A 26,546-nucleotide genomic window follows, 5' to 3' on the forward strand; every position below is an offset into this window, starting at 1 on the left:
GGCTACAACATCAAGCTTTCATCGTGAACAAGTGGCTCGGTGCCTATTTCAAAGATTGCCATTAAGGCCAATCTTGGACCACATGGAACTATAAGAATCCCAACATGTGTTTTGACCAAGAAAGTAGGTTAGTGGTAGACACTAGTAGAGTACCCCCAAGGTGATTTCTCACTTAGGACATCAAGAAAAGAGAGCTCATTTGGCTGCCACATTTCAAGGATAAATTTGAATACAGGATGGAGCCCATTGAGAATGTCCTCATTTGTCATACATCTAGCTACAGATTCAAGTATAGCAAACATATCATCTATGTATCGAGATGTTGTAGGTTAGATGTTATTTCATTTAAGACATGTTTCTCATGGAACCAATAAAGTGATGTCCCTTTACATCCTGTCTCGTGTATGACTGGTTCTGCACAACATGAGCTGCTCAAATGATGAGCTAGATTCCTGCAATCAATTTTCAGAAGGTTTCCACACTTTTTTAAGGTTTCCTTTCACATTTGCAAAGACCACACAGGGTTTGCATATCAATGTAAGTGTCCATGTGCTCATTTGACATTGCTAGTTTATTCACTAGAGTACCACTCAAGGAAAACCATAGATATCTGCATTGTAGCACTATATAAAAGACCTGCCACCATTGTACGAATCAGTATTCATTGAACTTATGAACTCAGCAATTCATGCACTTGGGTTCAGTTTTAGCAACATGCTGAGTGCCCAAATACATGGTGTTGCCAGGGGATTCCCTATAGGCCCAGCTCACATTTGAGTCATCAAAATTCATCCATTTTAATCCAGCAATAATTTTTCATAGAATCAAACTTCAGTGAGGAGTCGCCCATGTCTCCACTATAAAGCTTCTTGCTCAGCTGGAATGGCTGTATTCCAATTCCATTTGACAAACATCTGGGCATTTACTCAATGCTATTTTCTTCTCTCTCGAAGACACTGAAAACAAACTGCTAACTTAGTTCGCTATTACTGCTTAACGTAGAGTCATAGAGATGTATAGCACAGAAACAGACTCTTCGGTCCAACTCGTCCATGCCGACCAGATATATCAACCCAATCTAGTCCCGCTTGCCAGCACCTGGCCCATATCCCTCCAAACCCTTCCTATTCATATACCCATTTTAAATGTTGCAATTGTCCTAGCCTCCACCTTCCTTTAGCAGCTCATTCCATACACGTACTCTGAATGAAAAAGTTGCCTCTTAGGTCTCTTTTAAATCTCTCCCCTCTCACCCTAAACCTATGCCCTCTAGTTCTGGACTCCCCAACCCCAGGAAAAAGACTGTGTCCATTTATCCTATCCATGCCCCTCATAATTTTATAAACCTCTATAAGGTCACTCCTCAGCCTCTGATGCTCCAGGGAAAACAGCCCCAGCCTATTCAACCTCTCCCTATAGCTCAAATCCTCCAACCCTGGCAACATCCTTGTAAATCTTTTCTGAACCCTTTTGAGTTTCACAACACCTTTCCAATAGGAAGGAGACCAGAATTGCACGCAATATTCCAAAAGTGGCCTAACCAATGTCCTGTAGATTAGATTAGATTAGATTAGATCCCCTACAGTGTGGAAGCAGGCTCTTCTGCCCAATAAGTTCCGAAGAGTAACCCAATGCCCCTCTGACTGTAGAGCCGCAACATGACCTCGTAACTCCTGTACTCAATACTCTGACCAATAAAGGAAAGCATACCAAACACCTTCTTCACTATCCTATCTACATGGGTTGTCTAGATGCATGTCTAGTAACAGCCTTGTAAGATGTTTCCTCTTTGACACCTGCTTCTGAAGATTTCTTCCCACTAATTTCAAACTCTGTCTCTTGCTCTTTCTCTCTGTCATAAAATTCAACTCATAAAACACCTTAGCAATAATTTTGTAGATAACTCAATGCACATGTAGTTGAAGTGACATCGCTTCCTATAAATGTTGTTTGAACCTGATCACAATGTTTTTCAGACTTTTTTTAAACTATCCTTAAAATAGTACAGAGTATTAGAAGCTTGGATTTTTTTTTCCCACAAATGGTGAATTATACTGGATTAGTTAGTGATTGTAATTCTGAGAATGTTTAAAACAAAATCAAAGGTATTAATGGATATGGGGCAAAGTCTGTTAGGTCACAGATCAGTCATGATCTCGTTGAGTGGTTGACCTTACTCTGTTCCTAAATTCTGATTTTAATTGAATGAAAAGATAGAGTGGTGTTGGCAGAGGAATGTTCCCAAGGACACTTGCGGAATTTCCTGCTTTTCTTCTAAAAGCACATTGATCTGGCACGTTCCTGCTTTGTCATCAGATTAGACAAACCGGATCTCTGCTTAATGCCTCATCTGCAAGAAAGCACCTTCAGCAATTTCACATTCCCATAGTACTGCATTAAAGTGTCCAACTAGCTTCTGTGTTGATCCTGCAATGATGAGACAGCCCAGCACAAAGAAATGAGGAAAAACCAATGTTGAAGAGGTGGTGTTTTTGGAGAATTGCTTGTGCATCATGTGAACAATTCTTTCTGTTGAAAGCAGATAGATGGTAGTGAAGAAGCCATTTGGTACACTTGCCTTCAATGATCAGTACATTGGATATATGAGTTGGGAGGTCATGTTACAGCTGTACAGGACGACTTTTGGAATACTGGGTTCAATTCTGGTCTCCTTGCTTTGGAAAAGATGTGGTAAGCATGAAAGGATTCAGAAAAGATTTACAAGGATGTTGCAAAGATTAGAGGGTTTGTGATATAGGGAGAGGCTGAATAGTCTGGGGCTGTTTTCCCTGCAGCATTGAAGGCTGAAGGGGGAACTTTACGTAGTATTATAAAATCGTGAGGGGCATGGGTAGGGTGAATAGCCAAGGTCTATTTCCCAGGGTGGGAGAGTCCAAAACTAGAGGGCATAGGTTTAAGATGAGAGGGGAAAGATTTAGAAGGGATCTAAGGGGCAATGTTTTCACCCAAAAGGTAGTGCATGTATGGAATGAGCTGCCAGAGGAAATGGTGGAGGCTTGTACAATTACAACATTTAAAAGATATCTGGATTGGTACATGACTGAAGGGGCAAATGGGACGAGGTTAATTTAGGATATCTGGGCAGCTTGGACAAGTTGGACTGAAGGGTCTGTTTCTGTACCGTACAACTCTATGAAATGTTGCAAGAAAACAATAGGTTAGCATATTGAGGAGAAGATAGAAAGGTTGATTCAAGGAGTTGAGGATGAGCCAGAGGTGTGGTGTGGACATTCTCAAGAGACAATCAAAAGGATATGTGGGCTTCCAGTTTAGCAGTTGAAGAAATCAGATGTAAGTAGGATCCACGGACTGTTTAAAAAAAAATATATGGAACAATTTAAATTTTTTTAAACAGATCATAAAATGATTTGAATAAGAAAAACCTATTGACTCATCAAATCTATCATTCCATAGATGGCTAAGTAAACTATTTTATAAACTTGAATAGCTGGTTAAAAAGCCTAAATGTGAATCAAAGGAAATTTCAATGCCAAGTTATTATCTAGAATAAAACAGATTAAAGGAGAATCTTTACTTTTGGGAATACTTTATGTGTAAGGAATGCTTTATTGCTTGTTTGCCAAATCATCAGTGGATCTGATCTAAGCAAGTGTCATGCATAACATCAAAAAAGGGGGAATATCATGCAAAGTTTGGATTTTAAAAAAAGTAAGTTTCAAAATAAAGATTAATTTCAATGCATTAATGGTTGGGAAGTGAACAGGAGGGCATTGAAATAGGTAAAGAATTTTGGTGATCCTATAATCTAAGTTCATTACATGAAGCTCAGAACAGCAGAAACGTTTCTCTTGTTGTTATTCTTTTCAAAAAACATTCATTCTTGGAATGAGGACATTGCTGACAAGGACAGCATTTGTTTCCCATCTCTAGTTAATCTTTGAGGAAATGGTAATGGGTCACCTTCTTGAACCGCTGCAGTTTCTGTGTTGAATGACGTTAGGCAGAGAGTTCTGAACTTTGACCAACCAAATGTGAAGGAACAATCATGCAAGTTAGTATTATAAATAGTTATGTTGCATTCAGACCCTACAATAAATCCTGTAGATACAGGATCAAATATACAGTTTGTTCTCTGCATTATATATGTAAGAGAAAGAACCAGGATAAATACTGAACGAGACAATAAAAAGAAAAAAGAAAGGTGCAAAAATTATAGAGCAGTGTAAAGAGCAGAGCAGGGGAAGGGCCTTCTGAAGTGTTGCTGTGGTTCTGTTCGCCGAGCTGGAAGTTTTTGTTGCAAACGTTTCGTCCCCTGGCTAGGCGACATCATCAGTGCTTGGGAGCCTCCTGCGAAGCGCTTCTTTGATGTTTCCTCTGGTGTTTATAGTGGTCTGTCCCTGCCGCTTCCGGTTGTCAGTTTCAGCTGTCCGCTGTAGTGGTTGGTATATTGGGTCCAGGTCGATGTGTTTGTTGATGGAGTTTGTGGATGAATGCCATGCCTCTAGGAATTCCCTGGCCTCTAGGAATCCGCATACATGAACATCAACTAGCCACGAAACGACACGACCAGCTATCCTTAGTAGCCACACACACAGACAACAAGCAACATGAATTCGACTGGGACAACACTACTATCATAGGGCAAGCCAGACAGAGAACAGCCAGGGAATTCCTAGAGGCATGGCATTCATCCACAAACTCCATCAACAAACACATCGACCTGGACCCAATATACCAACCACTACAGCGGACAGCTGAAACTGACAACCGGAAGCGGCAGGGACAGACCACTATAAACACCGGAGGAAACATCAAAGAAGCGCTTCGCAGGAGGCTCCCAAGCACTGATGATGTCGCCTAGCCAGGGGACGAAGCGTTTGCAACAAAAACTTCCAGCTCGGCGAACAGAACCACAGCAACGAGCACCCGAGCTACAAATCTTCGCACAAACTTTGAACTTCTGAAGTGTATTCAAGGGGCCCTTTCTGAATTAATATCTTTCCAACTCAATGAGGGAGGAGACATCACTGAGTCTAGGGAATGAGGTGGGTTCAGTAGACCAAGTGTCAGGAGATGAATATTTAGGGAACAGTGATCATAGTATCATGAGATTTTAGTTAGTTGTGGGAAAGGCAAAAGGAGAAATTTAGGTAAAACTACTTAATTGGAGAAGACCTAACTTGGGAAGAGAATAGTTCACTTGTAGAAGTCCTAGTGGAAGAGGAAGTAGTTGTGATAATGGGTGAGTTAACAACTAATAAAGGCAGTATTAGATACATAGTGGCTGTAATTAGAGTTAATATGCCTCCAGGACTGAATGGAATGTATCCAAAGGTACAAAGGAAAATAAATTGGAAATTGTAGAGACACAGGCCATAATCATCCATTTCTCCATAGATTCAGGAGTAGTACCAGAGGACTGGAGGATGACAAGTGCTACATCCTTGTTTAAAAAAGGGTATAGTGATAAACCTAGCAATAACAGGCATGTCAGTTTAAACACAGTAGTAGGCAAGCTTTTGAGAAAAATGATTCCAAACAAATTTAACAATTTGGGCATGTATGGGTTAAATAAGGAAAGCCAACACTGATGTGTGTTTAACTAATCTGATTGCAAATTTGTTGAAGTAACCAGGGGAATTGATGATGGTAATGAAATTGATATGTATGTGGATGTCCAAAAGGCATTTGATAACTGTAACTTAACCAGCTTGCCAGCAAAATTGAAGCTAATGGAGTGAAAAGCACAGTGATAGTATGAATAAGAAATTGACTGAGCAACAGGAGACAGAAGGAAGCACTGAACACGATACTTTTGGACAGGGAGAAGACCTACAGTGGGACCCCCCAGGGTTGTTTGTTGCAACAGTGCTTTTCTTGATATATATTAATTGTCAACAATTGGGTGTACACGACACATTGATAAAATTTGCAGATGATACAAAATGTGGACGTATTGAATACTATGAAGACTGTGATAATAGATTTCAAGAGGGCATAGGGAAAAATTTAAAGAGGGCAGAACCCAAAAAAAGGCTGAGGGATTGGGTGGACACATGGCAAATGAAATTTAATGCAGGGAAGTACAAAGTGATATGTTGGTAAAAGGATTGAAGAGAACCAATATTTTATAAAAGTATAATTCTAAAGTGGTGCAAGACCAGAGACATATGATGGAAAATATACACAAATTGTTGAAGGTGGTTCGGGCAAGTGAAGAAATCCTACATTTAGGATCATAATTAGAGCACCGAGTATGAAAGCAACAAGTTATAATAGAATCAGAGAGCCGTACAGCACAGAAACAGACGGTCCAACTCTTCCCTGCTGACCAGATATCCTAAATAAATCTAGTCCCTGTTACCAGCATTTGATCCATATCCCTCTAAACCCTTCCTCTTCATATACCCATCCGGGTGCCTTTTAAATGTTGTAATTCCATCAGCCTCCACCGCTTCCTCTGGCAGCTCAGTCCGTACATGCACCATCCTCTGCGTGAATAGGCTTACCCTTATATCCCTTTTAAATCTTTTCTAGCTCACCTTAAACCTAAGTCCTCTAGTCTCAGCTTATCCAGCCTCTCTCTAATGCTCAAACTCTCCAACTCTGGTAACATCCATGTAGATCTTTTCTGAATGCTTTCAAGTTTCACAACATGCTTCCTGTGGCAGGGAGACCAGAATTACACACACTATTCCAAAAGTGGCCGAACCAATAATGTGTAGAGCTGCAAAATGACCTCACAACTCCTATACTCAATGCACTGAACAGTAAAGGAAAGCATACCAAATGCTGCCTTCACTTCTTCAAAAAACTAAATCAAGTTAGTGAGACACAATTTCCCACGCATAAAGCCATGTTGACTATCCCTAATCGATCTTTGCCTTTCCAAATCCATGTGAATTCTGTCCCTCATGGCATCGGCAATAATCCAGATATTACTACCCTCAAGGGTCTCCTTTTTAAATTCCTGCTAACATCCTATATTCTCTCTTCAAAATCTTGTCCTTTTCTCTTCCTATGTCAATGTGTACAACAACCTCCTGCTGGCCCCTGTCCCCTTTGAGAATATTCTGTGGTCTTTCTGAAATATTCGTGATCCTGACAGCAGGAAGGGTAACACGCTATTCTGATGTTTCGCTGTCGGCCGCAACGATATCTGTCTGTGCCTCTGACTGGAGAGTCCCCTATCACAATAGATCACTTAGAACCTGACATACTCATCATTACATTAGTTTTTGCTCGAGAAACCTGGCTGTTAGTGCTACATTCCCCTGAAAGTCTTTCACTTCCCATATTTTCCAAAACAGCTTACTTGTTCGAGATTTGGATAACCACAGGAGATTCCTGCACTACCTTCCTTCCTCCCCTACTTCTCCTGGAGATAACCCATTGACCAAACTGTATCTGTGGTTTCTCCCTTCCTGCAATTGCCATCCATCACACCCTCCAGCTCCCGTAAATTCCTCATGACCTCTATCTGCTGCTCCAACCAATTCGTGCAATCTGGTAGGATTTGCAACCAAACACACTTGCTGCAGGCATAATCATCAGTAACATTGAAATTCTCCCTAACCTCCCACATCCAGCAGGAAGAGCACATCACTCTACTAAAGACCATCTTTGCACTTTAACAACCTACACACTCAGAAAATTGCCCAGTCATTCCCCAAAAAACACTGCTCCTGGCTAACTTAGTACCTATGTTTTTACATTTTTAAAGTTTAATCAAGAGACCACCCTCAATAAAAACATGTAATCAAAATCAAGCCCACTCTACTCACTATTGTAGAGTTACAAATAAAACAGTAGAGCCACACTTTATGAACTATCCACTTAGCTGCCCCCCTGCTGTGAGCTCCCACAATACACATTGCTCCAATTGGCTGTGAATTTTCTTGTTTGTTTATTTTTCTTAGATGAACTCAAATGTCCAGAGACACTTAAATAAACAGCAGAGGCAGTCAGCTGTGCAGGTTTGACTGCTGGGTCAGACAGCTTTGTAGGTTTACTGATCATTTGAACCATTTCCCATGTGGTCATTGCCTTTGTCCCTCTTCTTCCTTTTCAAAGTGCCGTTGTTTTGATCTTTTTTTCCCAAAGTTCCAAAACAATATAACAGCTTATAAAACAGTAAATTACTGCTTCCAGAATTCATGGAAATCAGCTCCAACACTGAAAATATCTCTAAAAAAGGAGCAGTTCTTACAGCCACGTTTCTTTTTCCCAGTCCTCCATCCATGAACCTCTCCCAGACACTAGTTCGCCTTCAGTTGACGTACTATATTCACTTCTGGGCACTGCACTTTAGGAAGGAGGAGAAAACTTTAGAGACGGTGCAGAAAATAGTTATGAAAATGGTTCAGTGGATGAGGGACTTCAATTAAGGGGATAGATCGTAGATAGATTGGCGTTGTCCTCCAAAATGAAAGTTGAGAGAAAATTTCAAAAAATGTTCAGAATTATGAAGCACTGAAACAGAGGCCTTTTTTTTAACCTTCTCATGTGTTGTGCAATCCTGAAGCTAAATTGAATACCAGGTAGAATGTGAAAAATAAATATAAAGGCGTAATACAGGGTGTGTAACAGGCTGAGGCTATCAGTGTAGTTACACATCCAAGACTTTAAAGAAAGTAATTCTTAAAAGGGAATTGTTCTCTTTGAATACAATAGATGTCTTGAAGTCATCTGCTTATGTACAGTTGATATGAGTATTTCAGGTGCTATGTATTGAGTGCACATAATTCCAATCTGACCAGAGTTAATTCGACTGCAAATTTGATGTCTATTAATGTTTTTTTTTCCCAGGGAAGGCAAAATTCGCTTTCTGTGAACTGTATCACTTAGCCATAAGACACTTTCGATCTATGGTTGGGAAACCAGTAAGGCAGCTTTGAAACAGTCAAAACAAACAGTATTTAATTTTTCTAAAATGCAGTCACAGCTTAACTAGTCATGGGATTATAGTTACAGTTTAGTATCACTCTCCATTTAGCCTTAGTAGGATTGAGAAGGATTCCAATATGCCACTTTGTTTTATTTTATTAATACAACAACAGCCTGTATTTATTGGAGGCTTTGATGTTGCAAGTTACAAGGCACTTTGGAGTAGCATGATCAGGCATTTTTTTTTATTCATTGGTAGGATGAGGGTGTCACTGGCTAGACCAGCATTTATTGCCCATCCCTAATTGCTCAGAGTGTAGTTAAGAGTCATCCACATTGCTGCAGGTCAGGAGTCACATGTAAGAATGGCAGTTTCCTTCCCTAAAAGACATTTGTGAACCAAATGGGTTTTTTCGACAGTTGACAATGGATTCATGGTCATCATCAGAATCTTAATTTCAAATATTATATTGAATTCAAATTCCACCTCCTGCCATGGCAGGATTTAAACCTGAATCCCCAGAGCACTATCTGGGTTGGGTCTCTGGATTAACAGCCCAGCTATGGATATGGGAGCTTTCATCTGCAATTTGAACAGGTTTAGACATATCCAGTCTGAGATTTGGCCAGTTTTGAATAGATAAAATAGAATACAAAAAAGCCCAGTAGATTTAAACAATTGCAGGTTAGTGTCCTAGATCTTTAATAAAACGTAGGTGAGACAGTTTGTTTAATTTTGTTTATTTGTGGTTGATTAAATTAAAAGTGAGAAAAATGGCTCTTGAAATTGCTAAAGAGGTTCTGGGGTTTGAAGATGATTCCCAAATTTATCAGTTTAGAAAGAAAAAAAAAAGTTCTTAGCTGAGCAAAAAGAGAGGATTTGAACTGTGAATTTGCGACTTAGTCAGCAAAATCAAGTTAACAGCATGGAAATTAAAAGAGAAGGTACTGATATATACAAATACGTCAAATCTCTGCTACGTTTTGATGAGAAAGATGTTATTTCATTTGAAAAATTGGCTCGGCAGATGAAATATGTGCCAAGGAAGAACTGATGTTTTTGGCAAAGATGCAAATACAGATCTAGGATCAGAGTTAAAGTTACAGAGATTCAACCAGGCAGCCAAAAATCTTCAAGGAAAAGATATGCAATTGTAATAACAATCAGTGAACATACGTGACAGAGATGGAGAACTGCCAAGGACACCAACAAATATAGACGACTAGCTGAAGAGCTCTCTGAAAGGTACCTGTCTAGAAGAAGTTTGTGCAGCAAAACTTCAAAACCGACCTCGAGAAAAATCTACTGAGGAAAAGCTACAAAGGAAAGTCGACAAACTTAATCGGGGTTTTTATCGGACCAGTATTATAGAGTGAGAGGTCAAAGATAGGTTTAAGAGAAAGGAGTTGTAAATAGGAGGTCAGTATTTAAAGTTAAATTTAACAGATTATGGTACAGGGTGAGCTTCTCTGTTTAAGTCAGCAGAGGGGTTTACCTTAGTGAGTTTTGAGAAGATTTGTGGCTCAGGTTGAGGTTTTGGATCTAGGTTTGCTCGCTGAGCTGCAAGGTTTACCCCGTGTCATAACAGTGTCGTGACATACCACTATGCTGTCACCTCCCCAACACTGAGCCAAAGGAGGGGCAGAGTAACTTAAAAGACTGCTCAAAGAGACAAATTCTTTTGATTTAATGCACAAGACACAATACTTGTTTAGTGTGTCAACATATATCAACAAGTATGCGTTACTGCCATACCAGTGATCAGTTTGGCAGCCAATCTAGTGTATTCACTCTTGCTACTTCCAATGAAGTAGAAGAGGTGGTATTCTGTTAGATCCACATACCCATGGGCTAAAAATCAGTTTTAAAGATTTTAAAGATCAGTTTTAGTAGCAGTTGCAAAGATGTCTCTTTTATTAAAACTGTAAGAAAGATTATTGTTTAAGGTTGTCAGTTAGGTATGCTGAAAGTACAGGTCATAGAGTCATGGAGATGTACAGCACAGAAACAGACCCTTTGGTCCAAATCAATCATGCTGACCAGATATCCTAAATTAATGTAGTCCCATTTGCCAGCATATAGTCCATTTCCCTCTAAACCCTTCCTATTCATATACCCATCCAGATGCCTCTTAAATGTTGTAATTGTACCAGCCTCCACCACTTCCTCTGACAGCTCATTCCGCACCACCCTCTTCATGAAAAAGTTGCCCTTTAGGTCCCATTTAAATGTTTCCCCTTTCACCTTAAACCTAGGCCCACTAGTTATTGTGGACTGAAATGGGTAAAGGGCTGACAGTTTTAAAAAAGGATTGTGGAAGTCAAACTGGCATGATTGGAATGTATACAAAGTGTGATTCTGCTGGCTGCCTGTGAAGGACTGACCAGTTGTTGATCACAAAAGCCTTCTGCCTACCAGCAACAACATAATTGGCTCACAGGTAGCTGCACACTGTTGGGTGTGAATGAGATAGGCAGAAACATTTGGACCTCTGGAAGGGAAGATGATTTCCTTTTCTCTGCAGTTTTAAAAATAAAGTACTAAAAGCCTGAAGGAAGCCAGTTTATTTTCTCTCACCAGTTGTTGTAAGCTGAGGCTTTCAACCAATAAGTCAGAGACTTCATCTTCTGCAAGGGGGTGGAAAGCACTTGAAGAGCTAGAGAGTGAGAGATCAACAACAGCAAATTCTGACAAGCAAAAGGAGCATTTCAGCCAACCCTGTGGACTACCTTTTACAGATTTTCCTTCTGCTCATAACACCAATGTTTTCTGTTTATCATTAGTGGTAAACAATACAATTCCTCCACTGTTTTTGTGCTTACATTCTCTTCTTTCTTTCCAGGATAACACTAATTTGTATATGGTGATGGAATATATTCAAGGTGGAGAAATGTTTTCACATTTAAGGAGAAGCGGAAGGTTCAGGTTAGTCTCTTAAAGCTGTAAGAAGTAATGATCAACAAATATTCAGGACAAAGGATTCTGATTGAATATTGCATTAAGCCTCACTGTTAAACACACCGTGGCTGCACAAAGTATAGAAGACATGGCCAAACCCTTAGCTGGAAGACAGTAACAATCTGTGTTAACTATGTTATTCTGTCTTTGTTTTGCCCCATAGGAGCGTTGTTAAACATGTTAGTCTGTGAAAAGTCACATTTGACATCTCAGTTTGAAACAAGAGTTTTTGGAACTAATACAGAGCCAGAGCTACAATGTCTCCTTACTGGTGTATTAGTAGGGGCAAGGCAGGATGATGTTTTATTCTTTCTTAAGATGAGGGCATCGCTGGCAAATAGCCCATCGCCGGTTAACCTTCAGTGCGTGCTAGTGAACCAATTTCTTGGACTGCTTAAGTCCATGTGGTGTAGGGACATCCACAATGCCACTGCAAAGGAAGTTCAGGACCTTGACCCAGAAATAGTGAAGGAATTGGAGAAGTAGTTCAAAGTGAGGATGGTGTGCAGATTGGAGGGGAACTTGTAAGTAGTCCTGATCCCATGCATCTACTGCCCTAGTCCTTTGAGAGAGTGGTGGTTGTGGGATTGGAAGATGTTGTTAAAGGAACCTTGGTGAATTGCTGCAGTGAATCTTGGACGTTGTGCACCCTGCTGTTTTTGTCAATCAGTGTGAGGAACTGAGTGTTTACGTTGGAGGTTGGGATAGCGTATAAATGAGCCCCTTTGACCTGGGTGATGTTAAACTTGACTATTGTTGGAGCCACTTCCATCCACACTCCCAAATTGTGTCTTGTGGATAGATATTCTCCGTCCTGTTTTTATAGCTTTAATATTGATATATAATATTGATATACGGGTGGCACAGTGGTTAGCACTGCTGCCTCACAGCGCCAGAGACCTGGGTTCAATTCCCGCCTCAGGCGACTCTCTGTGCACATTCTCCTCCGGGTGCTCCGGTTTCCTCCCACAATCCAAAAATGTGCAGGTTAGGTGAATTGAACATGCAAAATTGTCCGTAGTGTTAGGTGAAGCGGTAAGTGTAGGAGTATGGGTCTGGGTGGTATACGCTTCGGCGGGTCGGTGTGGACTTGTTGGGCCGAAGGGCCTGTTTCCACACTGTAAGTAATCTAATCTAAGCTTGTCCAGTTAATTTTCTGTTTAATAAAAGCCCATAAGATGCTGATGGTAGGTGAATTCACTGATGGTAACATCATTGCATGGTGCTTCCGCTGTTTAGAATGCAAGTAGCCCTGTGTTGCAGCTTCACCAGGTTGGCACCTCATTTCTAGGTATGCCTGTTGCTGCTCCTGACTTGCTCTCCTGCACTCTCCAGGGGTTGATCTCCTGACTTCATGTTAATGGTATAGTGCGGACATGCCACATTGAATACAATTCTGCTGTCCACAGCTCCCCCTGAATGTCTAGTTTTGAACTGCTAAGTGTGTTGTGAAAATCTCCAGTTTAGCGCGGTGGTGCTGCCACACTCCAGAATAGTATGCTCAGTGTGAAGGCTAGACTTTGACTTGTAAGGGCGATGTCCTCCTAGTACTATCATGGACAGATTCTTCTGCAACAGATAGATTGGTGAGGATGAGGTCTCGTACGTTTTTCCCTCTTGGCTCCATGCTGCTTGCCACAAAGCCAGTCAGGCAGATATGTCACTGGAGACTCATGGAATGTGATCAGTTGTGGTGCTACCAACCCTGACTTGGTTTTAATGTTTCCCCATCCAGATCACATTCTGTACTCTTTCCACTCTCGGTGTTCAACCTGGAGGAGTTCTAGTTCATCAGCTGAGATGGGTGGTAGATGGTAATTAGCAGGCCGTCTCTTGGTGCATGTTTAACCTGATGCCAGGGGTTCAGAGTCAAGAGTCAAGTACTCAAAAGTCAACTCCCTTTTGACTGTGCCACATGTGCCTCCCTTTGTACAATCAAGTCTTGTACCTTTCTTTATTAATTTGCACAAAATCTATGTTACCTGCTAATGCCTCAGGTGTTGAGCAAGCTGGAAGTTAGCAAATAATGGGGTGCAAGTTGATGGAACGAAATAGGAAAATGCAGAGGGCTCCACCAGCTGGCACAATGCTGCAACAATGAACACCAGACAGCTTGTGAAAAGCAATTCTAAGTCACAGAGTTCCTTTGGCAGACAGTATGATTAAATGCTAATAGGTGCGTAGGAATAATATGCTCTTGTTGAAAGCTGGAGAGTTCATTGTTGATGATTGTGCTCTTCTTGAAGCACAAACAGCATATCTTTGATGAATTTTGTGTTTGAGGTGCTCTGTAGTTTCCATGTTAGAGATCATGAATGGGATTTGCTGTTTTATCAATTCAGACAGATCTTGTTTAATTGTGACATTCTGTAACAGGCACTTGTTAGATGATTATTTCAGCTGCAAAGGAGGAGCTTCTGGTCAAAATAAAATTTCTGTATGTCCTCGCGTGTACCACTTTTCTCTTGCCCTCTGTTACTGTCTTCCAGCCCTTTTCTTTCAGGTGAAGGTGTTTGGGCACCAGTGCACAACCAATTTTGCATTTCTTTCTGAAATTCCTCCACATTGAATAACGTGTTTGTTATCTCTCTGCCTTTGAATCTGAATTTAATTACAAATCTCTTCCTTCCAGTGAACCTCACTCCCGATTTTATGCAGCACAGATTGTCCTCGCATTTGAATACCTCCATTCACTAGACCTTGTCTACAGGGACCTGAAGCCTGAAAATATACTGATTGATCAGAATGGATACATCCAGGTATGGGGGACTGCCCCAGGAATGGCCTAAATCTTTCAGTATCAAGTACCGGCTTAGAGGGCGTACTTGAGAAAAGGGTATCTGCCGTACTCCAGGCAGATTATGTGACTACTTCGTACATCAAACAAATACCACAATTTTGGGGCAGGGAGGAGCCATTCAGGGGATACCACAGATATGCACTGGCCACAGTTAAGTGAAATGACTTGCGTATGAGCACAGGGTTAGGTGGAGGAGGTAATGTTCTATATAGTAGGTGCAGCACTAGAAAGAGTTTTTTTTAAAGGTGAGGGAGTAGTGTTTTACCAGCAAAAATAATATTGGATCTACTAGCGCAATGTTAGGGTGATTGAAGGATGTGGATTTGTGGCAATCCAGAGCAAGCACTTGGAACAATAATTACACATTGGGCAATGGAAGGGCTGCATAGTTATCCCCCATTCTAGAGAATACCTGCTTTCACTGCCCAAGGCTCAATGCTATCACTGAAGAGAAAATAAATTCCACTGTGGATTGAAGCAGAGTTACAATTAATAATTATATTTGAGGAAATTCTATTGCTAAGCTGCTTAAGTCCTGACTTTACTACTGTCTCTCAACTTTGTACCAAAGTTGTTTTTCTCCATCTGCAACTAAAGATTATACTTTCTCGTCATTTCCTGCAATTGTCCCTGCTGTCTTTCCACTGTGTGACGTGCAAATCATGGAATCCCCACATGTGGAAACAGGCCCTTCGGCCCAACAAGTCCACACCGACCCTCCAAAGAGTAACCTATCCAGACCCATTCCCCTATGTTTACCCCCTGACTAATGCACTCAACCTACACATCCCTGAACACTGGACAACTTAACATGGCCAGTTCACCTAACCTGCACATCTTTGGATTGTGGAAGGAAACCAGAGCAACTGGACGAAACCAGCATGTGCAAACTCCACACAGATAGTTGGCCGAGGCTGCCATCGAACCTGGGTCCCTGGTGCTGTGAGGCAGCAGTGCTAAGCACTGAGCACCATGCCGCATATGCTATTACCTTACTAAGGTACCACTCAGTAATACAGAGGTACGCTAGCTCCAACTCTACGTCCATCATTTCCAATGCAAAAAAGGCTGGAATGCTGAAAGACTGTTAATCCCATGAAGCCCACTACTTTCACATTCCTGAATTCTAATGTGAACCAAATAGATTTGTTAATAATCTTCAGTTCCTTTTCCTGTCAATTTTCTTTGAAAATGTCAATTGATTAAGAATTAGGATATGATCAGGAAAAAGAGTTAAAGCATCAACTATCCTTGAAGTATTTTATGTTTTAATCTTTTTCTCCAGCAGTATTCAATTCAGTTCCTCCCAGACTTGAGAGCCTATTCTGAAGAATCACTCTTCATTCTTTTCCTGAAGTTTTCCAAAATATATCAGTTACTGTTTTTAAGGTCAGGTGACCAAACTGAATTCTTTAGTCCAAGATTAGATGCCTGTGATTCATACAACATAATTACAATTTGAAACTTGCATCCACTACTTTCCAGATGAAATCAGATTCCCAATTTTCTTTTCAGCAACTTCTTCATTTAGCTACCAATATTAGGAATCCGATCAATGATCATGTCCATTTCATGTCTCAATCCTGTTACGTGTTGGGCATAGAGTCAGAATGGGCATAGCCAATGGACTACTTTTCATAATACTTTAAAATAACTAACATATGATGTTGAGGTATCTGCATACTGTACTTATTTACTGTTTTTTTTCTATGTGAACTGGATATTAATTCAGGTTAAAACGTATGCACTCCATTTGTCTTATCCCTTAGTTGACTGATGTGGATATCTGCATGGTAAACAGCCTTACCCATAAGAAACTCACTATTTCCTGACACATAATATGCTTAACCTAGTGACACTGGCCAAGGAGTAATGTTCAAGCACCAACAATTCCTGATCTCTGAAATGGGAACCAAAATGTGTTTGGTTATTTACAAATAGATTGAACATTCTTGAGCCCAAGATGGCAAATTCACAGCATCTCTTACATATCACCACCCTCTACTTGAAGAACTTTAGACCTCTTTTAGCAGCCTTGCAATAAGGATTTCGGTCAAATATTCACCGAAAGGCCAGGTAACTTAAATCTATTAATGTGGCCACAAATGAAACTTAAACAAAATGTCCGAACATATGAACCAGCACCAAAGTTTGCTAAAGTGTATGCAGGAAATAGTTTTGGTTGAAAAAAAGGATGTAAGCAATTTGTAGCTTATTTTTCTCAGAAAACAGTTGGATGCTGTGATTACAAGATTATAGATGTGGAAGAATGGTACTGATTTTCACTTCATGCCTGTGTAGTGTTCATAGTATGGATTGATTGCATTGATAGTGTTAACTTGTTGTTTTGGTGGGAGGAAACATTACTAATCAGATTTGTCAGTTGCAAAGGATTCTGCTTATGTGAAAAATGTAAGGAACCTTCATGCAGAAAAGACATTTGAACAGAGGAAGTAGAAATGGCTAAGGAGAGGTAGGTGGGATTTAATGTAGATATCTGTTAAGCAACAAATGTTAAACAGTAAGTGTGAACCTTGTACAGAACAGAGGAGTCAGGTCCTATGTTAAATAGGTAATTCAAATTCTGAGGCTCAGCACATGAAAACTTACAGATTTTTATGGTTCCCCTTAAAGAGGAGAAGACTCAAGATCATCTAGCCTATATAGACTAATTCATCAAACAATAATTGAAGTTAAATGAAAATGGTGAATTAAAGTGATAAAAAGACATGCAATTTCTCCAATGTGTTTCATCTCCGATTGATTTTAAAATCTGGTTCATCTCTAGGTGACAGATTTTGGATTTGCCAAGAGGGTAAAGGGTAGAACTTGGACACTGTGTGGGACTCCCGAATACCTGGCTCCTGAGATCATCCTCAGTAAGGTATGAAACTGCTGCTTTTTCCCTACAGACTGCAGCACCTTTCAACTCCTTCCAGTTCATGAAAAATGCAATCTATTAATATCCTATAAATCTAGTGTCAAAATGTTCTCTCCCCTTGTCCTTGTTTCTTTGGTATTCAGTGTTGTCAATGTATACATACCTAAATGTTCACAATAGGAGTATTTTGCTGGCATGTTAGAAATGCTGTCACGTTAAATATGCTGTCACCATTTCGTAAACTACCCAGTTAGGTTACCAACGCAATTTTATGGTTTACAAATCTAGAGATTCAGTTGTTAGATCACTGTGGGCAGATGTCTACACAGATCTGCAACAACAGGAGTTCTACAATGACTCTGTCAAATATATTTGGATAAGTACTGGGACAGCTACAGATTTCTGGTTAAATGGTGTATTAGACTAGCTATTTGGAAATAATTTAAAGCTAATATACAAATGGCATTTCCAAGAGGCCACCATCTCCCTCGAGAGAGCTGAGAATTATTGGACCTTGATGTACAAAGATAGCTTTGCCATCATGTGTCAAAGCTTACACTCACTTTGCACTCTTCCAGTAGGGATTGTTTTAACCAGCAGCTTTCTTTGACTGTTCTGCCACAAATACCTCATTGAAGCAATTGTAAAACCCAAATTACTGTTTCGACAAGCTCAGCTAACCTGACAGAAATGGATCTGAATCTGTCTTTTGATCCATGTCTCTTGTTCTTCCAGGGCTATAACAAAGCTGTGGATTGGTGGGCGTTAGGGGTCCTAATCTATGAAATGTCTGCTGGATATCCTCCATTTTTTGCAGACCAGCCAATTCAGATTTATGAAAAAATAGTCTCGGGGAAGGTAAGCATTGAGCTCAAAGAAGTATTGTTTTTCTGATCCTGTGTGATTAAATAAAGAGAGATTTGAATTTAACCAGTACCGCCTCCCATCATAGAAACATCTTGACAATCGCAAGTGACTGTTATGTGAGCAAATGTGGCAACCACAAAATCTTACAAAGAGCAAGAAGATGACAGAGTTAAATGGTTTTACAGGAGGAGTGTTGGCCAGAATCTGGCAGAACTCTGCGTTTTTTTTTAGTAGTATCTTGTGATCCTTAATATTCACTCAGACTACTGGGACATGTAGAATATTACATGGCTTAATGTTTCTAAGGTATAATGTACAACTCCTTCAGTGTCAATGTGGAGTAAAAGTCTGGACAATGGATTAGGGCTCTGGTATAAAACTTCTAATTGGAGAAAGCTATCATCTGAGCCACATTGACACTGTTTTTGTTCAGGACTCAACTGGAGGCTTTGACTAATCAACAGTCAGTCATATCCTAATTACAAATCATATACAAGGAGGGAAGATAATAATGTTAGATGGTCATAGTGAGGGACAGTTTGTGCCTTGGAGTATTTCATGTCAGGCACACCATAGATTCATAGAGTCATACAGCATGGAAACAGACCCTTCGGTCCAACCACTCCATGCTAGCTTAATCTCAAACTAAACTACTCCCACCTGCCTGCTCCTGGCCCATATCCCTCCAAACCTTTCCTTTTCATATACTTACCTAAGTGTTTTTTGAACCAATTTTCTAATGAAGCATTAAACTAATAGCCTGTTTGTCTGTTCAGGTAGAAGTTAAATATTTTGTGGTGTTTGAACCCAAAAGATTTGAAGAGCAGAGTAGTTCTCCTAGCTGACATTTACACCTTGATCATAAACTATGTTTAAAGTATATTTAACTTCTCTGTTATTTCATTGCTATTTGTGGAGCCATGTTGGCTGCAGTGACTAACATTGGCAGCAAAGTACTTAGGGACATTATGGGGATGTGATTGGCACAGTATAAATATGATTTTATTCTTATATAACCCCGATTGGAAGAAATGGTCTTTGAGGTAAACACAATCGGACACTTTAATCTCTCTGACTACCTGATGTTACCCTAATAGTCAACTGAACTTCATTATCCTGAAGGGTCATTTTTTTGCCTCCAAGAGGTGAGAAAATGCGTTAGGTCCATCTGGTTGGGCACATGTCCAGGAATACATTTCTGCTCATGTATCTGTTGTGTGCATGAATTGCTGCTGCTTGTCAGTATGTTAGAACATTGAATGCTGAATCCCTTATTAGGGGAAATGTTGCAGAATGCTTACTCTTCAGGACTGAGAAAAAGGAGTATGAACATTGTCCTTTTACATATGGGAGCTTTGTTTGATGGGATTGAATTTTACAGTCTTTCACCTGAGTATGATGAGTTTGTGCATTCATAATGTGTTTTCTTTTAGAGTAATTTAATGACTTATCTGTAAATTGGCATCAATTGTTAATATATTCTCAACCTCATTCATAAAAATCATTAGGATATTTGATTTAGACAACTCAAATCCCACATGGTGTAATAGAAGATGCCTTGCTAAGACTGGGAGACACTAAGGAAAAGTTAGCAGAAGCACCATTACATATGTACACAAATTTTTTTTTTGAGGGCTGACAGATAATTGCCATGATTCCTATACTTATAAAAGGGAGGTGGAACAAGTCCAGGAAACTGTGTTAATACATTGAGCTAACTGCATACAGTAATGACTCCATATCAGTGGTAGTAAAAATAATGTTACACTTACTGAAGAGAGGTAATAGGAAAACATTGAAAAACAGAACTTATGATAATCAGCACAGAGTTTTAAAAGGAAGATTATGCTTAACTAATCTTACCGTATTATTTGAAGAAATAACAGCAAGAGTAGATAAAGGTAATGCAGTGAACATAATATATTTAGATTTTCAAAAGCCTTTGATAAGCTACTGTGTAGTCCACTCTTGTGTTGAATTAATCAGACTGCTTGAAGCTAGGAAGTAATGTTCCATAAGGATTGGTGCCAGGACCACAGCTATACATCAGTTACATCAATGTTTGGAATTGGGATTTGGATGTCCAATTTCAAAGTTCAAGGGGTGGTACCAAATTGGAGATGTGATTGGAAGAATTGGAAAAAGAACTGTCCAAAACATAGAAAGATCTTTATAAGCTTGCAGAATAGGTAATGGCAAATGAACATCAATGTGAATAAATGTGAGGTGGTATGTTTTCGTGAAACTAATGAGAAGGCTGCACACTCCTTTTCAAAAAAATATCCTCTGCTCTCGCCATAGTGTTCACAATACAGAAGGAGGCTGTTCAGCCCACTGGGTCTATGCTATTTACCCCAAACTGGATAACTCACCCTGATGGGAGCTACCATTAGCTCATCAACCCCCTCTATATAATAAACGACAGTCTGGCTTGAAAGTAAATACTCACATTGTTATGCTTATGTCCAATCTTTGGAACTACACACAGTGTTAAGGTAAGGCATTGAAGCAGCACTGGCCCCAAGCAGATTGTAGTTTGTGAATCCGCAACCACAACAAGATACTCCCCAGTACTCATCATAAACAAATATCCAAGTTGCAGAAACGATGCACGCAATTTTGTATCTATTGAGTTTATAGTATATTTGTGTGTAGTTATCAAATCAGAAATTCTACCTCTAAACTTAAACTTTGCTGTACCTCTAAACTTAAACTTTGCTGAACCTCTCATGTCTTATGAGCCTGAGTCACTCTTATGTAACAGATCAATGTTTCTTTTCAGGTGCGGTTTCCATCTCATTTCAGCTCTGACCTAAAAGATCTGCTCCGGAACCTGTTGCAGGTTGATCTGACCAAACGGTTTGGTAATCTCCGAAACGGTGTCAATGACATCAAGAACCATAAGTGGTTTGCCAACACAGACTGGCTATCCATCTACAAAAGAAAGGTACTGTGACTCCAGCCAGTCAGAATCTATTTCCCAAGAGAGGACTTGGTGCAGCTGTTTACTGGGTAGTACCAGGAGAGACTTTCTGTGACCAGCTCAGCCACAGCAACACACACACAAATGTTCTTGTGATCTCTCCCACTCAGTCTTCTCACCACTCTCTATACCCATCAACCCATTAGCCTCAAACTCTTTTCTCTACACATATAGGCACAAGCTTTTGTTTCTATTTAAGAGGGTATCTAATGCACATTGAGCCTGTTCCCTTGTTTTTAAAATGGATAGGAGTTTCTGTTCTGCATGATAAAGTGTGGATAAACTCCCTATGTAGACACACCCCATTTATGTGGCTCAGCCAGCACTGGGTCTTTGTTTCAGTGAAGTAAGTCCCAGTATAAACTCCTGTATATTCAGAATGCAGAATTAGCATTGAATTTTCAATTTGTCATATTTATCCTACATGTTAGCCTCAACTAGCCAGAAGCAGCCAATGTCACATTTATATTCTGCACCTGAAGGACTAATGTTTTCTTTGCTACAGTACTGCTCAAGCGATAATGATGGTTCTGTGTTGAAAGGGAGCAACAAGTAGTGTTTGTATTCAGAGCTGTAATGTCAGGGTTGTTATGGTGGAAAGAATATGGATTGTGGGTTTTGCTGCATCTCAGTGGGAAGGTGGGGGAGATGATGGCATAGCAATAATGTCATTGACTGGTTATCCAGGCTAATTCTCTGGAACATGATCTCAAATTCCACCACAGCAGCTGGTGGAATTTAAATTCAATTAAATATTTTTACAAATATGAACTAAAATCTTGGGGATGGTGACTGTGACAGCGATTGTGGAGTGTTCTGGTTCACTTATGTCCTTTATGGGAGAAGATCTGCCATCCTTCCATGGTCTGGCCTGCATGTGACATCAAGCCCACAGCAATGTGGCTGACATTTAGCTACCCTCTGAAATGGCCCAGTGAGCCACTCTTGATCTGAGTATTTCGAGGTGGGCAGTAAATGCTGTCTGTGCAACATCCCAAGAATTTTTGTTTTAAATTGTGATGTTGCGGCCAATATGCAGTGTCCAAGCATTGGAACAGTGGGGGACCTTTTGCTGTGACATGACGCTGCAATGCAATATGCTAGAGAAACTTGGTGAGCAGCTCTCAGGATACGTGTCAAAATGATTCTGTAACTCTAAAGCAACTTAATTTAGTTTCTGTTCCTTTTCTCAGGAGGAGCCTCCTTTTAAACCCAAGTTTAGAGGCCCCGGGGACACGAGTAACTTTGACGAGTATGAAGAGGAGGCAATCCGCATATCTCTCACAGAGAAATATTCAAAGGAATTTGCTGATTTCTAGAGAAGGGAATGAGACAAAGCTGTAAAATGACTGGGAAACTTGATACACGGCTGGAAAGGAAAGGAGGCAGTGTTTGGAGGGGAGCCCAAACTGTTGTATTTACTGAAAACTTTTGTGTTGAGTCTGTGCATTCCACCAGGTGGAGTCCTACGTTGCCGTGACTTCGAAGGGCCTGGCCCTCTTTCCCTTACACAGACTGCTCCTGCAAATCCTGAGGTTCTCCAGACAGTCACTATTCCCATTGACACACTAAACTTCTCTTTTTTTTGCCGCCTTCCAATAAGCGTTTGTATCTCATTGTGCCTGAATGTTATATATGTTCTGTGTTTTAAAAGATATTTTACTTATACATTAAAGAACTTTAGTTTTCTTTTTTAAATGTATTTCCGAGTGAAGGGACTACATTTCCATACCTGATCTGACTGCAGAGTAACTAAATTAGGAGCTTGAACTGTTTACTCACCTGTCTCACTCATTCCAAGCAGCTACAGGGCTGGCATGCACAGGTGTATTGTTAACTGTGCACCATCCCTGCAATTGATTCCCTGCACTCACTGAAGACTGGGAAATGATTAGCTTCTGTATTGTTTTAGGATCTCACATTTAAGTAACGCGGAATTAGATGGATGATGTAGTACTATTGTGTTCGCCACAGTACATGCCAGCCCAATTATGTGGCTTTCACATTTCTTCAGTAACCTCCAAGTTGAAGTGCTTGCTTTATTTTAAGATTCCACTGGTGGGGACAGACAGGCCCTTGGCATTATTTCAACAGAATAGTGGAGTTCTCCACAGTGACACAGCCAATGTTTATGTTTCTGTACGGATTACCTGACTATCACATTCCTGCTTGTGGGAACTTGCTTTGGGTAAATTGGCTGCTATGTTTATTACATTGCAACATTACACTTCAAAATAAAAGTATTTCATCAGCTGTAAAGCACTTTGGGACTTCCTGAGATTGTCAAGATTCTATGGAATTACAGGTTTTTTTTTAAACAAAGGGTTGAATAAACAATTTTGTATCCTAGTACCAAACCCCCATTTAACATAAAGAGCCCAGCAACAAAAGCCATTTGGAAATATCAACACTGGCTCTTTCCCTCTCTCTCCTACCTCAATGTCGCAAGACAAGGCAGCGAGAGCAAGAGCAGGAGGAGGCAGCCTGAGGTGGCCGGTGGTGAGAATGAGAACAGGCAGCCTGGGGCAGCCAGTGGCAAGAGCTGAAGAAGGCAGCTCATAACAGCCGGCGGGAGCAGGAACAGTCTGCAAGGCAGCGAGGGCAGGCAGTCCGGGGCAGTGGTGGAGTTGAGATCGAGCCCTTGATTTGTGCACGCCCAGCATCGCGAGGTGCTTTTGGACTGTGGTGTTGAACTGTTCACTATGTTTCTTTGTTTTTCCACTTTTTAGTAAGAAAGACTGTAATGTTTAACTACTTAACTTTATTTTCTTTATTTTCCTGTTTTGTACCAAGATTCTGTACAGGGGTATCCTTTGTACCTAAGATGGTGCTGTAAGTGGTGACTTGTAAACTTTTCACTGTACTCATGTGAGTAAATGTGATAGTAAACCGAATTAAAAACTAACTTTTTTATTTTTGGGCCCAAGTGCCTGATCCTCTTTCAGAGGAGCAGTGACTCTATTGCTGTCCCTTGTAAATTTCACCTTCACTCATGTACTGAACTAAAGGTGTAAATGAGAAATAGACAGCTCTTAAATTGTAATCTCTTAAGAAGAAATAAATCTCTGTATCTGAAACTTAGTGTTAGAACAGGTCATGAATCCCATCTACAAATAGGATGAGAGGATGACTGAACCAGCTGTTACTTAAAGTTTGTTCTAAGACATTATTCATTTAGCATTGCAGATTAATAATCTGTGATAAACTGTTCCTCAGCCAAACAAAGGTATTGTATTCTCTGCATAGTTGTATTAGAATAACATTTCAGCTATATGGAAAGTCATACTTCTGTAAACATCCATATACTTCAGCCTGCTGGCCTTGCCGATGTTTAGTTGTGGGTTGTTCACGTTGGATGTCTAGTCTGAGTTCCTTCAAAGTAACAAGAACCCTCGCCTGTGAAGAATGTTGCAAAAATCATCATATTCTTGTTTTATGATTTTATGTAATAAGCGTTATCAAATTAGGTTTGTGTAATGTCACAGTACTCCAAAGGTATGTCATTTGTTGAAAAGCTGAACATAATTATTGCCTGATGCTAAAGAAGATCATCCCAGCAACAAATCTGTATTGTTGGATGGGCACCATCTCTGGAGTTGATTCCTTTATGCGCTCATTCAAGACTGGTAAATTAAAAGACTCTTTTAACACATTTAGTGTCTCAATCTGAGCAACAGATAACAGGGTGGGTTATGTAGCAATATAGTGTTTAGGCACAATGGGTACTCACCTCATAATGTGACTTTCTTCTTGCTTCCAACAATCTTGAGCCCTACTTGCTACTTGCTTTCATGCAGATTCATTAATCCCCTGGTGAAGGTAAAAGATTCCATGTCACTACCTTATCAAAAGGTAAGAGTTCTCAGCAGGGTCCTGGCCAATGTTTAATCTTCAAATGAATGAATGCAATGTTACAGGAACGTTTTTCCAATTCTAAAAGCTGCAAGAGATATTGTCTTGGAAATAGAGACATCAGCTTTCACTGATGTAGTCAGTACCATAGAACATAGAAGAATACAGCGCAGTACAGGCCCTTCGGCCCTCGATGTTGCGCTGATCCAAGCCCACCTAACCTACACTAGCCCACTATCCTCCATATGCCTATCCAATGCCCGCTTAAATGCCCATAATGAGGGAGAGTCCACCACTGCTACTGGCAGGGCATTCCATGAACTCACGACTCGCTGAGTAAAGAACCTACCCCTAACATCTGTCCTATACCTACCCCCCCTTAATTTAAAGCTATGTCCCCTGTAATAGCTGACTCCATACGTGGAAAAAGATTCTCACTGTCGACCCTATCTAAACCCCTAATCATCTTGAACACCTCTATCAAGTCACCCCTAAACCTTCTTTTCTCCAATGAAAACAACCCCAAGTGCCTCAGCCTTTCCTCATACGATCTTTACCATGTTAGATAAATTTTTTTGCTCAATAAAAACTGAAAGAATTGCTGATGCTGGAAATCAGAAACAAACACAAATTGCTGGACAATCTCAACCGGTCTGGCAGCATCTGTGGAGAGAAATCAGAGTTAAAGTTTTGTGGCCACTGACCCTTCCTCAGAACTGATTGTAGCTAGAAAGATTGTTTCTTATGCAAAAAATAGGATAAGGGAAGGGGGTCAGGAGTAAATGATAGCTGGAGATAGAACCGAAAGAGAGAGGAAGACAGTTGGACAGACAAAGGAGTGGATAGCGATCAGCCTGGGAGAATGAGTAGCTGCTAGTTGGGGCAATTAGTGGCTAACAATGGGTTGTGTGTAATAGCAGGAAATGCACAGCAGGTCAGGCAGCATCGGAGGAGTAGGAAAATTGACGTTCGTGATGAAGGGCTCCTGCCCAAAACGTCATTTTTCCTGTTCCTTGGATGCTGCCTGACCTGCTGTGCATTTCCAACACCATTCTAATCTCCAGCATCTACAGTCCTCACTTTCACCCTATGTATAATAGCAGAACCTGTGATAACAGGCCTGGTGTGTGGGGATTGGGGTAAGGACATGGGAGAAGTTGCCTCAAGCCCTAAAATAGTTGAACTTGCTATTGAGTCCAGAAGGCTGTAGGGTTCCCAAGTGAAACATGGGAACTTCCAGCTTGCACTGAGCTTCGGTGGAGCACTGCAGCAAGCCAGAGACAGAGATGTCGACCCGGGAACAAGGTGGTGTGTTGAAGTGGCAGGCAATTGAAAG

At 40.5% G+C, this 26,546-nt stretch overlaps 1 protein-coding gene across 4 annotated transcripts in view; it reads left to right on the forward strand.

Moving 5' to 3' along the window:
- LOC122552173 (cAMP-dependent protein kinase catalytic subunit alpha-like) overlaps window positions 1-24,263 on the forward strand; it is a 165,274-nt gene extending 141,011 nt beyond the window's left edge. For all 4 annotated transcript variants that reach the window (XM_043694714.2, XM_043694712.2, XM_043694715.2 and 1 more), the window contains 6 exons: window positions 11,712-11,794; window positions 14,460-14,586; window positions 17,416-17,511; window positions 18,244-18,366; window positions 21,158-21,322; window positions 22,552-24,263. In XM_043694714.2, the coding sequence (XP_043550649.1) occupies window positions 11,712-11,794; window positions 14,460-14,586; window positions 17,416-17,511; window positions 18,244-18,366; window positions 21,158-21,322; window positions 22,552-22,677 (720 nt within the window). In that variant the 3' untranslated portion in view covers window positions 22,678-24,263. The remainder of the gene's footprint in view (window positions 1-11,711; window positions 11,795-14,459; window positions 14,587-17,415; window positions 17,512-18,243; window positions 18,367-21,157; window positions 21,323-22,551) is intronic.
- Window positions 24,264-26,546: the final 2,283 nt, after the last annotated feature.

The sequence above is a fragment of the Chiloscyllium plagiosum genome, unplaced genomic scaffold (assembly GCF_037043375.1).
Source record: "Chiloscyllium plagiosum isolate Xiang-an unplaced genomic scaffold, Cpla_swu_hap1 HiC_scaffold_45, whole genome shotgun sequence".
NCBI classification, from domain to species: Eukaryota; Metazoa; Chordata; class Chondrichthyes; order Orectolobiformes; family Hemiscylliidae; genus Chiloscyllium; species Chiloscyllium plagiosum.